General features: G+C 39.7%; 1 protein-coding gene across 4 annotated transcripts in view; it reads right to left on the reverse strand.

Annotated features, from left to right (window-relative positions):
- Positions 1-16285, reverse strand: part of Trip11 (thyroid hormone receptor interactor 11) — a 73242-nt gene that overhangs the window by 3750 nt on the left and 53207 nt on the right. For all 4 annotated transcript variants that reach the window (XM_029540782.1, XM_029540784.1, XM_029540783.1 and 1 more), the window contains exons 17-20: positions 3009-3090; positions 2133-2247; positions 1439-1555; positions 1182-1305 (exon numbers count right to left, since the gene is read on the reverse strand). In XM_029540782.1, the coding sequence (XP_029396642.1) occupies positions 1182-1305; positions 1439-1555; positions 2133-2247; positions 3009-3090 (438 nt within the window). The remainder of the gene's footprint in view (positions 1-1181; positions 1306-1438; positions 1556-2132; positions 2248-3008; positions 3091-16285) is intronic.

Raw genomic sequence — 16285 nt, forward strand, 5'->3', positions numbered from 1 at the left:
GGACACTAGTCTCTACACACTGTGAACACAGTATGGAAACTAGACTCTACACACTGTGAACACAGAATGAACACTAAGCTTGTGTCCTCCATGCAAACCCCGCTAAAAGTCTGCCCACCTCTGATTGATACATATACCTCGCAGAGCTCTGATGATGGAAAGAAAGAGAGAGAGAAAGAGAAAGAGAGAGAGAAAAGAGGAAGGGAGGGACTGAGTTTTAAAAATTCTAGAAGAGAAATTCTGTAACATTTTATCTAAATTTAACTATAATGTATGATAGGAACTAGGAAGCATATGATCTGTTCCTTAAGTCTACACTAAAATACGTAAATTATTGGGAAAAAGAAATTGGTTTATAGTCTAGTAGATAATTAATTTTCAATTCAAGAAATGTTATTATATGCCAATATCATCAATATAAAGTAAATAAGATCATTACAACTCAGTGTAATCAAAATTACACACATGTAACCACCAATTATTTCCTTCTAGACAGACCTTTCTACATGCAAGGTTGCATGCCACATTCTTGGATGTTTAGGTCAGTTTAACTAAACCAACATTATGTATATTATGTATGTGGCAAAGTTTGGTTATTGTATAACCAAAGATGAAAATCATTTTCAGACTATAAATTATACTTGTAACTTTAATAAGAAGTACCATCAGAGAGAAATGAAAACAGGGGACAAAGCAAAGATGTAACTAGCTCACTACCATTTCTAAGAGATTAATTCAAAGTGACTTATGCTGATAATTAAAATAAAATCGCAAATAAAATCACAAATAAAATCACATTTTACTACAATGTCTATAAATATGCCTCAGTATCTCTAAATATACTATAGTATGTAAAAATACACTATAATGTATAAATGACTTAGGGGTGTGTGGAAACGGCCAATGAAAGATTTCTCATGAAGACTCTGGGAATTAGTCCTACATAAAAATGAAAATATTTCATACTGTTTGCATTAATTAAACAATAAACTACAAAAACATATAAGGCCCAAATTTAACAACATTAGAATTTTAGGAGCAGTATTACAATTTCAAAACACTGAAAACTTTGTCACTATCATGAGTAATAAATCAGTAACAAATCTTAAGTTAAACATTTGATTTTTACCAGTGAGGGAAAACCGTGTCCCTAATTTTACCTCTAAAGCTTTCGGGTATACCTGTGTCAACTTTCCTTCTTCCTGGAGAATCTAGAGGCTTCAGGTCATGAACTGACAGTTTTGGAGGCGGGACAGATGGATGAGATTCTGTTTCCAAAAATTTAACAAAGAGTTCTGAAAAAGACTAAGAGAAAATATTTTGGTATATTACTGGGGTTGTATTAAAATGATACAGGAGAAATCTGATGCTATGCAAATGAGTGTGGTGTGCGATCACTTTATCATTCACGTTCAGCAGGAATAAAACCAGGTCTTACACTATTGAACACAGACTGCTGATTTGGTCTCAAAGGTGTATTGGGCACACTTTTCGATCCTCCTCCCAGCCATCCAGTCATCCACCGAGTAACACCTCCTTGACCTTCCGCAAACAGCTGTAAGGACATTTTAAAACAGAAAAATACTATCAATACAAGGCAAGAAAGTAAGAGTCCTCTACTGTGACTTCAGAGAAGAGTAAACATGCTTTGTAACTCAACTTCCAGTGCTTTCTAGACTGACGGGTTACAGAGAAAACCAAGTGCCACCCCAAACACAATCTGAAGTAAATGTTCTAGACATGGTTGTATCTCAAAAATTTCAATCATCTGATAAAACAACTGGTTTATAAGTTGTAAAATACTTAAACTAACACCATACAAACTGAACAAAAGCACCTCTTTGATTAAGGAAACTGTATTAGACCCAAGTTATATATGCAGCAAAAAGAAATTATTTTCCATGATGCCCTATATTATAAATGTAATAAAACATTTAGAACGAGAACCAGGATGTAGCTCAGTAGTAGAGCACTCGCCTAAGATGTGAGAGACAAGCTAGATTCCCTCCCCAGTGAAAACATACAGAGATGGAGAGAGGGAGGGAAGAGAGTACCACAGAGCAAGCAAACTATGAGGAAAGAGGTGGGGGTGGACAGAGGAAGGGGGCTTCGAGGGCTCGCTGCCTCGTCACCTGCTCCATCTCCTCCCTTTTAACACCCAGGATGCTCCCCATGAGCCGAAGGACTTCGTGACGCTGGTGTTTAGGTGTGTGGAAATGACCGATGAAGAGGTTTCTCATGAGGACTCTAGGAAGATCAAGGCAGAGACAGCCGAGGTCAACCTAACATGGCCACTCTACTACAACAACCATACCTAAACACTAAACAAACAAACATTTTCCTATGTTTAAACAATGAGATACTTAAGTATAAAGACTGATTAATAAGATACTCTAAAATAGCTCTTTAAATAAGTTTAATTAGGAATATTTCAGACAACTTAAAATGCATACTTATAAAAAGGACTAAGTATTAAGTCCCCCTTATTAAGCTACCCATTTTAGACCCACCGCCAACTGCAGGAGGTAATTCTTAACACCTCAGTAGGTGATTCTCACTGAGAGACACAACAATGGAAATAGATGTTATGCATCCCCAACCATATTTATTAAAAAATTAAATAATATTTTAGATTTAAAAATATTATATCAGATATTATTACATAAATAACCAGTTTTCAGATCTATATTTAAACATGTTAGATATGTTTCCTAAGGGTAGTGAATAGAGGAAAATATTAGTAATAAACCTTTTATTTTCTAAGTTTTTCATATAGAAGTGATTTTTTTAAAATTCTTGCATATGATTTTGAGAAAAGAAATGAGTTGGGAAACAGACTTTAAAAATAAAAGAAGGTAAGTTATTCCATTGACTGTCATAAACACTTCCTGTACCTCACTGTATAAGAAAAGGAAAGGCTTCTTGAACTGCAGTCACATGGAAACATCTACTGTAGCTAGGCACTTATTCCTACGAAACAAAAGAGGAAGCCAGGAGGCAACGCTTACTTGTCCACTTTTCCTTCTGTACTGTTTACCAAGTTCATCAGTTTCTTCTGCGCATCACCCAGCATCTCCTGGTGGAGCTCATCTGTTGTAAGAGGAAGTGGATAAAAACCAGCATGAACTGACCAGCGTGGATAAATGCACAGCGAGACTCACTCAGAAATGTGAATGCATGCCCTGCTCTACTGGACAACAGCCGGGTGCCGCCACCTTTTCTTTGGTTCAGGAAACTTGGACCACTATTACAGAAATGACCTGAGAGGCAAGGGAGGCACTATTCTGTGTGGTTTGCCCCCAAGCACATGATCAGTTCCTTAACAGAAGTGTAAGGAGCAAACTGTCTGTCACCCCTGCGCTCTTGCACAATGTATTTCCAGATCAACTCTCTCAATGGGAGGGAACGGAAAGGACAACTTTAGATTTCCCTTGCCCCATTTTCCTGGCTGGGCTCTGCTGTTGGTGCACCAAAGAGTATCTAAGAAACTAACACCTTGGCTGAGCTCAGCTGACAGGGCAAAGGACTCTTCAGGAAGGAAATTGCAAAGCACAATGAAGAGCGTGGCTTTCACGTGCTAATCAGGGTACAGTGCTGCTGGCTCACTTAAAAGGATATTTAGAAAATTTCTAAATTTGTACTTTAAAATAAACAAAACCTGTAAAATAGTTGGAATCCAGGCAATTTTTATAGGTAAAGTGTAAATTAAACTAGGAGATGCCCTGTTCACAAGCCAATCATGCCAAAGGATCAGGCCCCTTGGCTAAAGAACTTCTTCTTCCAACAGTCTACACCTTTTACTTAGAAGTAGATAGCCTGAGCTGAAAGAGGTGCTTAATGATTTTAAAAACAACCAAAAAGGAGATTGCATTTAAGGATAGGGCTAACACACCGGCTCCTTCCCTGACTGGGAATGGCTAGGGAGCCCCCTTACCAGGGACTTCTCCATTCTCTGTTTCATTTCTCTTTCCCATCTCTTGAAACATTAGCATTTTAAATTTTGATGAAGTCTAATTTACTTTTTTGTTGGGTTTGCCCAGTACTGTAAAGATTTACTCCCATATCTTCTAAGTATTTTACGGCTTTGAATATAAAATTTAGGACCATGATCCTTATTGAGCTCATTTTTGTGCCTGGTATGAGACAGGTGTCTAACCTGATGTCTACCAGAGTTCTCTTCATGGAAAAACACCTGCTCCAGCATTACATGATTCTGGTGCTATTCTTTCAGAATGACTTTGAATAGTTAACTGACCGTCAATGTCTGGTATATTTTCTGACTCCTACAAAACTCTCCATGGCCCCTCCCACTGATGGAGAGCGTTCTCTTATTCACCAGTGCGGGCTCCTCTGACTCACACCCACTCTTCCATCTAAAGTCCCTCCCTTACTTCCTTGCACGCTGTCCTGAGACACAGTGGGGGCAGGGTCTCTCCTCTGTCGTCCTTCTGTCCCATTCGGTGGCGGCAGTGCTGATTTACAGCACTGAGTGCGAACAGAAAGCATCCACGTTAAAGGTTTGCAGTGGCTTGTGCTTCTAATTACAAAATGCTACTCATATTATAGGCTAGCTTTACCAAAATAGAGATGGTTGCCATAATCATATTATAGAAACCGAGTTTGTGTTTGGAAAATCTATAAATTTTTCCTTTCCTGCTTTTCAAATGAGGAATTTAAAATTGAACATAAAAGGCAAGGGTGGGAGGGGTATTACTGAAGTCTGGCTCAATAAAGAGCGTTTTATTCTGGATTCTTCAAGTCCTTTATGCTGTGGGCATGTGTCGTTATTTGGGCCTTTCCTTAGTACTTCATTCTAGGTCCAACAGAACTCTTGGCCACTGGAAAAACAACAAACCAGCAAGCTGAAGCAGGAATCACAGAATAGCAGCCACAGGTGCCTGTGTGCTCACAGGGCGGCCAGAGGAGAGCATCACTCTCTTAGCCCCTTGAGACAAGTCTCACGGAAGGCTCCCTGGAGAGCCCCCAGTGCTGGGGTTATGGAAATGAGGGTGACCATGTGGCCCATTTACATGGGTGCTGGGATCCAAACTCAGATCTTCATTCTAGCACTCTTACGAACTCCCCTCATATCTAGCCCTGCTACCTTCTTATTCTAAAATGTGATTACATTTCAAGTGATAATAATTTGCTGGCTTTGATACATACACACACACACACACACACACACATATTATATATATGTGTGTGTATATATATATATATATATATATATATATATATATATATATAAAACATCAAAGTGAAATTGTCTTTTATGCACACACACACACACACACACACACACACACAGCTCAGGGTGGCCTCAAATTAGGAATTCTTCTGCCCTGGGCTACTAAGTGCCTACGTATATTATTTTAAATAAATTATTAAAATTGATTGCATGGGGCCCAGTACTTTCTACTGTAGAGGAGCTAGGTTTGGTTCCCAGAGCCCATATGGTGTCTTATAACCACATGGAACTCTAGGTTCAGGTGATCTGATGCCCTCACAGACATGTACATGCGGTGCACATAAAGCCATGTAGACACACATATAAAAATAATAATCTTTTTAAGATTTTGCCTTTATTTTATGTGTTTGGGTATTTTGCCTGCATGCATAGAGACTAGAGCTAAGAGACAGTTGTGAGCCGCCATGTGGGCACTGGAAATCAAACACAGATCCTCTGGAAGAGCAACTGCTGAACCATTTCTCCAGCTCCTATTTATTTATTTATTTATTTATTTATTTATACTATTTTAATGTAGGCATAAAACAAAAACTTACATCAACCATGGTAGTTAGTACATGCTTACAATCTAAGCATTTAGTAGCCCAGGGCAGAAGAATTCCTAATTTGAGGCCACCCTGAGCTGTGTGTGTGTGCTTGAAATACAATTTATCTATCTATCTATCTATCTATCTATCTATCTATCTATCTATCTATCTATCTATCTATCTATCTATCTATCTATGCCAGCAAGCCTAAGCTTTCTCAAGAGAAAAGGGAAGGGGAGAGAGAACTGCACAAGGCTCACAGCTTATTTGTATTGAACAGTATTCCCTACCACATAAACCAAATAGTAATCTACATTACACTCTCTCTTGTTTAAACAAACTAGAAAAACAAAAAGTGAGCAGCTGCTAAGCCAGGTGACCATTTAGCAGGGAAAGTGCTGCTCTGTGAGCCTGGGGACGTGGGTTTTATCTCTGGAATCCACAGAAAGGTGGAAGGAGGGAATTGACTAGAAAATTGTCTTCTGACCTCTATGTGCACCACGACCTGTGTATACGGCCCAGTGCACATCATATGCACACAGAATAACAACTAATAAAAAATTGTTCTATAAACAAGCTGGGCACTGTGGTTTGTACCCGCGGTCCCTGCTGCTGAGGAGGCCAAGGCAGAAGGATCAGCTGAGCTGAGACTCTAAAGCCAGCTTGGGCGACATAGAAAGGCCTCATCTCAAAGAATACCAAACAAAGGTCTGCATGATAAATAAACATCTTCAGAGTAAAACTCATAAGACAAAGGTTCTGATAAAACATATTTTAATAATGTAAGTCAGAAAGCCAAAGCACCCTTAAAGCCAAAGTTTAAAACTCACTGTTGGTCCTGACCTAATGCACTATGGAATGCACAGGGCTGCTTCAGACTCATGTGAGTAAATGTACAACTGAGTAGACAAAGGAGAAACGAAAGGACAGAGGAAAGCATGGGAAGGAACGGGTTAATTTTGAGAGCTTAGAAGAAAAGGAAGTCACACACCCATTACAAAGTCCCTTGAGACTCATCTCTTTCTCCAGCAACACTTACTCTCTTCCCCTCAGAAATCCTGAATATTTCTCTACAAAAACTGAACTCAAACCACAATTTGAAATCAGAACTATATTTATATGGGCAGGCAAAGTATTCTTATTCAGAAATGGGTTCTAATCCAAATATAACAGTGCTGTGGATAATCACACACACCCAAATAATTCTTTAGAAATGCAAGCTAGAGCTGGGGAACACTGTCAAGTTAAGCAATGAATCAGCTGAGACTGAGTCTAATCTGGAGAAAGCATGACTCTAAGTGCGTGCGTGACACCGTAAATCTTCCACCACAGAGTTCTCAAATACCCAGAGATGACGCCATGGTTTCAGAATCAAAATCGAATGTGCAACAAGTCAGCACATCGTAACTTTTCATTATACTTGTGATTAATGACAGTGTATGATACCATCTTCAGAGAACATCTCACAGTGTGTCATAGCTCTTAGATTTATCTGTTATCTCAAGACTAAGCATCTATGAACTGGTTTACTCCAGTCAGCTGAGACAACAATGAAGACCAGAGAGACCCAGGAACCCCAGAAATGAACCAAGCTCCCACTGCCAGGCCCTCTTTCTTTTCTTTTCTTTTCTTTTCTTTTCTTTTTTCTTTTCTCTTTCCCTTCCTTCCTTCCTTCCTAAAAATTTATTTATTATATGTAAGTACACTGTAGCTGTTTTCAGACACTCCAGAAGAGGGCATCAGATCTTGTAACAGATGGTTGTGAACCACTATGTGGTTGCTGGGATTTGAACTCAGAACCTTTGGAAGAGCAGTCGGTGTTCTTAACCAATAAGCCATCTCTCCAGCCTGCCTGCCTGCCTGCCTGCCTGCCTGCCTGCCTGCCTCCCGCACCCCCCCTCTCTTTCTTTCATCTTTTTAAAAGATTTATTTATTTATTTTATGTATGTGAGTACACTGTAGCTGTACAGATGGTTGTGAGCCTTCATGTGATTGTTGGGGATTGAATTTTTAGGACCTCTTCTTGCTCCAGTCAACTCTGCTCGCTCTGGCCCAAAGATTCATTTATTATTATACATAAGTACACTGTAGCTGACTTCAGATGCATCAGAAGAGGGCATCAGATCTCATTATGGATGGTTGTGAGCCACCATGTGGCTGCTGAGAATTGAACTCAGGACCTCTGGAAGAGCAGCCAGTGTTCTTAGTCTCTGAGCCATCTCTCCAACCCCTCACCCAATTTCTTAAAATAGCAATTAAACTTTTGCTCCAATCAACAGCAATTATACATATCATTTTGATTGATAGCCATATTTGGTAATTTTTCTCCCTTATTTTGCATTTTTCTCATTTTTTAAAGAGCCAATGTAAAGGAGTGAATAGAAGAAAGAAAAAAATGTTTGAAAGACAATTTCACTTGTCTGTATAAATGTCAATAAATAAATTGGATGTGAGATCTTATTTACATTTGCAATCTTTATAATTTTTAAAAATATTTGATTTTTCAATATGTGGCTGTGTGTGGGTAAATATATGCCTTAGTTAAGGTTTCTGTTACTGTGAGAAAACACCATGACCAAAAACAACTCAGGGAGGACAGGGTTTACTTCAGCTTGTAGTTTCACAGCACAGTCCATCACTGAGGAAAGCCAGGGCAGAAACTGAAAGGAGGAAATGAAGAAGCAGCCATGGAGGATGTTGCTCACTGGCTGCCTCCTATGGCTTCTGCAGCTGCTTTCTTGTGGCATACAGTACCTTAGCTCTGGGGAGCACCTCCCACATCAACCACTACAGGCTGGTCCACAGGCCAACTGGGACAAGGGCCTTCTCCTCAATCGAGGTTCCCCTTTCCCAGGTAACAGTGTACAGGAGCACAGGTGCCCAGGAAGCCAGAAGAGGTACCAGGACCCTGGAGCTACAGGCGGTTGTGTGGGTATGGGCACTGGGAACCAAACTTGGATCCTCTGCAAAAGCAGTACATGCTCTTAACCAGCGAGCTACCTCTCCAGGCCCCAGAATAAATTTAAACTTGATACAATTTTAAATTTAATATAATACAGCTTCTTTATTTAACTATAACCCAGGTAAAAGCTAGAAAGTAGATGCCCCCACCCCCACCCCCACCCCGTGTGTGTGTGTGTGTGTGTGTGTGTGTGTGTGTGTGTGTGTAGACCAGAGATAGACATCAAGTTTCTTCTTTGACTGCTCTCCTCTCTTTCTTTGCATCCGGGCCTCTCACTCTGAACCAAGAGCTCACTAATTTGGCCAGCCTAACTGTACAGCTTGCTGTAGGAATCCCTTGCTGCCTCCAGAGCACTGGAATCACTACCTCTTGGCATCCGCGCAGTGCACGGCAAGTTCTTTACCTGCTGAGTCATCTTTCCAGGCCTCCAAACAGTCCTTTTATTACAAAAATCACTGTTAATGCTAAATGTTTTTTAAAAAGAATATCATATCTATTTATAACTTGAAGTAACAAAACCATTTTGTCTTCAACCCTATGAAGGGTAGAATTTTAAGGTCTAGAGCACATAGTGAATGGGTGGTCTTTGTTTGTTTGTGTCTTTTGTTTTGTCTCATCATAATTAATTGCTGAGAAAAAATTACCTTTCTTTTTCTTCTCCTTTTTTTTGAAACAGGGTTTCATGTAGCCCAGGCTGACCCTCAATTTGTTTTGCAGGCAAAGATGACTTTGACTCTCCAATCCTCTTGCCTATATCTCTGGAGTGCTGAGATTACATACATATTCCTCTATGCTTGGTCTATTCAGTGCTGAGGATTAAACTAAGGGGCTTGTGTGGATGTTATAAAAGTATTCTACCAACTGAGATATGTCCCCAAACCCTGAAGTAACACTTAAAATCCTATTTGTTGGCAATGAATTTATTTCATTAATATAATATAATAGCATTAATATGAATTCTACAACATGATCATTTGTGATGCAAATAAAAGAGACTTACTGTATTATTTACATAGTTAATTGGAATCTCTATGCACACTTGAAAGAAGCCAGAGACAGAGGGAAGGGAATGGAAAGGTGAGGGGGCAGGGAAATAATGAGGTTTTTCAGCTCTGGGGATTGAACCTAGTGAGAATCAACTATTCTATCACTGAACCAGCCCAAGAGATTTTATATAATTATATACTTTTATATGTATACGTAAGTGCTCATGCGTGTGCATGGCAAGGGGGGAAATAGGCATATAGGTGTGTATGCATATGCATGTGTGTGACAGCCAGCGGTCATTGTTGGATCTCCTTTGCAATTACTTAACTCCTTATTTTTTCAGACGGTCTCCCACTGACCCTCATATACACTGACTCCCCTGTAGTGGCTGGCCACCAGGACTCAGAGGTCCTTTTGTCCATCCTCTCCAGCACTGACATTATAGGAGAGCCAATAAACTCATGCCCTCATGCTCAAATGGTAAGCACTTTATTAACTGAGCCTTCTCACCAGCACCCACATATAAATATTATTTTAATGCCAGCAAATCAAATATGCTTTCCCTTTCTATTAGTCTTATTCAACCCTTTGTTATCAATTCAGATCACTTACAGTTCCATATAGAAAGTTTTAAAAGCATCCTTATATAGTATATATTTTTTAAACATTTTGCATAGACAAGACATATCCCAAAAAATAGGGCTGCAATTTTATTTCTGAAGAGGAAACCTGTAATACTTTTCCCACTTAGTAAATATTAATTCCATGTCAAATCCTCTAAGAGCAAAAGGTTTTCTGGGCCTCAGCATCAACCTCACTTCTAAAAGCTTCCTACTGTAAATCCTCATGCACAATGTCCCAAGGAGTGCCCTGTTCTGCCACTTCAACTCACCAGTTTTTACCAGGCTTGTCCAGTCTGTAGCCATGTGTAAACATGAATGCAGCCTAACACAAAACTGTCAGCTTACTTAAAACATGACAAGATTATTTTGGGGGACCACAGAGGAGATAACCCAACAGTGCTGCTCTCCAGTGTGATAAGGACAACATGCTGCAATGACAACAGGCTGGCCCCACCTCTGCCCATCTCCTTTGCTGTTTTGGTATTTACAGTTAACAATCTGCTTGTGATTCAAGACTGAGTTCCATTTCCCCATCCAGCAAATCATTTAAACTTCTACTTTCCCAGTGCTCCACACCAACACACCCAACACAATAACACACCAAACACCAACAAACCCTCCACACCAACCACACCAACACACCCAACACAATAACACACCAAACACCAACAAACCCTCCACACCAACCACACCAACACACCCAACACACCCACCACACCAACACACCCACCACACCAAACACCAACAAACCCTCCACACCAACCACACCAACACACCCAACACACCAACACACCAACACACCAACAAACTCTCCATACCAATCACACCAACACACCCTCCACACCAACACACCCAACACACCTTCAACACCAATCACACCAACACACCTTCAACAACAAGCACACCAACACACCCACCACACCAACACACCCTCAACACCAAGCACACCCACCACACCAACACACCCACCACACCAACACATACTCACATGCACTCTACTCTTTCAACATTTCAGAGTATGCTACCTCATTTCATGTGAATCCCTCCATCTGGAATGATTTTTTTCCCTAGCTACCAATCTACTTAGCCTGAATGCATGCATCACTTAAGAGAAGAGCTACATCACTCACTAATCCTTCTTACCCTCCTGTACCACTACTGCCAAGTACAATGGAATACTACTTGTACAGAAAACTCTTTCAAAACAATTTAAAAATTTTAAAACTAGTTCTTGGATACTTTAATCTTACCTGTTCCTACAGAGTCTCCCAGATCCCTCTTCCGCTTCTCTACCCACCTAACTTTGTGGCTTTTTTCCCCTTTTTATATTTGGAAAAAAATGATACTATTTATTCTGTATCCTTTTATTTATAAGCTATCAAGTCCAAGGTATACTGTCCATATATTTTTGGATGTGTGTCTTCCATTCGAGCACAGCTGCCTTACTATGGACTGCATACTTACTATGGACTGCATACTTAAAAGAAAAATGACTCTTCTCACAAGGTCTACCCATTGCCAACAGCTCCTCAGGCAGGGGTGGGACTTCCTTCCCACTCACCTCCTGCTGGCTGTTGGGATTTTGTCTGACTTGAGCTCGCACAGTCCATGTGTATGCTGTCACAGCTGTGAGTTCAAATGTGCAACTGCTCTGCTGTGTCCTTGCAGCTGCCCACCACTTCTGGTTCTTTTAAAACAAATCCTTGCATGTACTTGATTACATGTCTTCTTGCTCTCCCTGCCTGACTGTAACCCTTCTGAAGGAGACCTTGTCACCTATCTATCCTCAGGACCTATGCAGTGCTTGGTATTCAGCACATAAACAAGGTACACTTGATATAACAGTGAATGAATGACTGATGTTCTCTGGAAAGGACAAATAAAATAAATTACACACTGAGTGATTCAGCCATTACTCAGGCAAAGGAGATAAAGTTCACAAAATATTCTCACAAGTACATAATTTAGTTTCCCCTTTGTTTATAAAAATTAGTTTTCAATTGTAATTTCTAAAACACCATTTAAATATTAATGTCAAACTCATTTAAAATGTAACTAGAAGTACGAAATAGCATATTTACCTAATATTCTTTTCCCTTAATTTAAATGTTGGCATTGTCGAGCATACCCAGATGTTTATATCATTACAAGTAACTTTTAACCATTTATGGCAACTCAGAAAATTTCATCTGGTACTTCTTATATGTTTCCTCTAAAACCACCACTTCTGCCAAAAACATCTATAAAGAACTCTCTCAAAAGATCTGGGCAGCAAAGCGTCTGGGAATGTATTTGGCTTATGTTCAACAGGACAGTATATGTTTTCTTGTATAAATCATATCCTGGAAAATGGAATGTTTTTATTTAAAATAAAAACTCAACCATTCAGCATTATATAGGTAGTCCATGTGAAATATTTCAAGCTCATTTTGCCTCTGTAGCTTTAAAACATGTTTTAATGCTTCATATATTAGAGTGAGTTTTATGGGGGGTCAATTACACACACTTAATAGATTTTCTTTTTCAAAATATTCTAAGGAAATTTTTCCATTTTCAACTCGTAGGAGACATTTTTAAAAGTTACCACTGTTATTTAAAATTAGTTATGAAAGCCTAAGGTACAAGTATAGGGCTTGGGACACAGGTAACTTTCCAAGCATGCACAAGACAAGACCTTGGCTTCCATCCCTAGCATAGAAAGTGAAGACATAAACTATTTTCACTGTATAGAGGCATAAACTAGCAGGTAGAACAAAAGATGTTCCTAATCTAGAACTAAGTTTCTATTGCTTATGAAACATACTTTTCTTTGCATACCACAAAACTCAGTGCTTTTTAATATTAATTACCAAATCCAAAACCATCTTTTACCTTCCATTTCAATTTATCTAATCATTTTCAAATGCACAGGAATTTATCTTAAGGGCAATGAAGAAAAAAAACCAAGAAAAGAAAAGCACCCACCTACATACATGACAGATATATATAGATATAGATATAGATATATGTTTTTTTTCGAGACAGGGTTTCTCTGTATGTCCTGGCTGTCCTGGAACTAACTTTGTAGACCAGGCTGGCCTCAAACTCAGAAATCCTCCTGCCTCTGCCTCCCAAGTGCTGGGATAAAAGGCGTGCACCACGGCTCCACTGTACTAATATGTGATATTTTCTCCTTACTGTGATGAACTATATAAAGACACTGTCCTACTCTCTTCATGGACTGGTGCATCGACTTTAAAAGTACAGGACAGCATGTGAAAGAAGTCTTTGAAACTATGTTATAAGGAATGCTCCAGGTGAAACGCTGAAGGAACATCTCCAGAAGGACAACAGTAACCCCTGTACCAGTCAACATTGCCTATTAAAATATAGCTTCCATAGGATCTCTTGGCAGCAGGGGGAGTTAGCTTAACTAGTTCTTATGGTTTAAACAGTTTTCACAATTACTAAGTCAAATCCTACTAGTGGTTTAATACTTTCATTAAGTCTCTGTCCCTTAACACTGTTTTAGAGGAACTAAATATGCCACTTAGGGCCACTGCTGTGCACAACTGTCTTAAATTATTATCTTATGATGTTTGTTACATGCCATTTCCTTAGCTCCTTGAAAGGGGCCTATCTAGAGCTCTACACAGCAACCAATGAGAAGCTGAGCAGCTGGTCTTTGTCAGGTGCTCACTGACCAGTAGGGCGTCAGGCATCTGTCTTCATGCTTCTCATACGGGGCCCGTAAATGCCCTTACCTCGAAACCACGGCGGCACGTACCTAACATTAACAATCATGTACTCTAAAAGGGACGGAGGTCATCCATGTTCTACTGCTTTAATACTGGGGTCATATATAACCACTCTTTCCTTACGTTTCGCTAGACTGAATCATATCTAGGTATTAACGATATAATCAACCATTATGAATAAAACACCACTTCTTAGAGTAAACTTCCTAATATTGTCTAAATGTTTAGAACAGCATATCAACTAATCATTAGTCTACAGAGGCTTAGAAATAAAACAATACTCTGCCTTTATAATTCAAGTCTCTGTGTATTTTCTTGCAACAAGAACCAATTTGTCTTTTTCAAAATTGTTTCTCCTGGCAAAAACTTTTGCTGTCTGGCCAACTTTTGTGTTAAAAATAAAGTACAGTATTACAACATCAATCAACATGTAAAGTACTTAATGACTTATAAAAACATACAGGGATGCTTTTTGAAATAAGTAAGCCAATCAAGAATTTATTTATATTATCAAATCAAGAATACAACATTGAAAAAATAAAAATCACATTTGTGTTTAGAGATATGAAAGTGGCACTAAGCGCTGAGGTAATGTAAGAAAACACTGTTAGAAGCTCTTGAAGGCAGGAATAACTTAGAGACACAACAGAACCAATGGTCGCAGTGTTCCTTCCTGTCTGGCCACACTGGCTCCCTGGGTTTTTTCAAATAGCAGTTGCACAAGCGGAGGTAAGCACAACTTTCTCTAATACTGACCCCTAATGAGCCCAAAGTTCCTGCTTACTAATAATGAGTATTCACTATATTTTACACAAATAAGAACCTCGGCCACCTGCCCTACCAGACACAATGAAGAAATATTGAAAAATTTCTACTCCTAGAAGTTTAAATAGGTGCCTGTCCAAATACCAAACACTGTATTAGTTAGTCATAGACTCTATGTGACCATGGTCTACTGTGAGTGACTCAGGTAAATATCTAAAGGGGACATGGCCTTTGACATCAGGGCTCCTGGCACCAAGAAGTCACACTCAGACAAGCGATTTGATGCAGAACTCACTGTTTCCTCTCCACTGACAGCTCAGCCCCAGAAGGCCTTGGCCAGTCCTCTGGGTGCTCAGGGTTCCTCTGGCTCACCACAGCTTCCACCTGACACTGCAGTTGCACAGGCCTTCTAGGTGACTAGATTATATTCACAATATATGCTTCCTCTCCTTAAAGAAGTCATTTACTAGTGAGGGCACAGTAAGAAGGACACCACTATGTCCCCAAAGGACCCACAGAGAGCAGAAGACAAGTCAGGCACTTCACAAACACCCATTTCCTTGATAGAAAGAAATAGTGATGCAGAAAGATCAAAGCTTTGGTACAAGTAAAGAGATCTGCAAGGCAATCTCAGTTTCTATAACCTAAAGGGGACTGATGTTTTCCATTAGGGCGCCTATTCACAATGGATGCACACTCCATTGGTCCCCTGCTGTCTAGTTCCAGGCCTACGTGAGATTCAGAGTTCCCATGCTAACCAACTCTTATAAAATCAAAACTCAGAACAAAGTCTCGGAGTGAAGTTACCCCAGCGATGCCAACTCCCTTGCATTTATTACTATTTTGTTGTGTTCACTTAGGGGTCTCCTGGGGGATCTAGGCTGAATTATTTAGGTTGTATCTGTGGGCCAGTGGTTCTTGTGGGCTTACTTTCTGAGTGTCATCATTGCCCCTGTTTTAACAGCATCTCTGTTGATCCAGCTACTTCTATTTTGTGTTTTCTGATCTCCATTTTGTGACACATGGTGTATATGTCTTAATTTCTTAACAGAAGTGTTACTGCTATGGCAACAGAGACATCTCAGCCAATGCATTCCTAGGCTCCTTTACCACCTACCCAATCACTCTAAATCATTACTAATTACACACAGCCCCAGAAAAGCTTCAAGCCCCTGGCTATGCCTAAACAAGAATTAGATTTAATGATGCCATCGATGTCAGCCATTAGACCCACCCTATCATTGAGGTTCAGTTAATAATGAGTACAGGCATCAGCTGTAAAGTACTGACAGAACTGGGAAACTTTACAAGCACCAAACCCAAGTGTACTGAGTGCCTGGGGATAAGGCCATGCACAACTTAGCCACTAAGTGTAACTTCACAGGGTTACCCAGTACCTCACTTGAGAATGTGCCCTCTCTAGCCTATTGGAT

The sequence above is a fragment of the Mus pahari genome, chromosome 7 (genome assembly GCF_900095145.1).
Source record: "Mus pahari chromosome 7, PAHARI_EIJ_v1.1, whole genome shotgun sequence".
Lineage (NCBI taxonomy): Eukaryota > Metazoa > Chordata > Mammalia > Rodentia > Muridae > Mus > Mus pahari.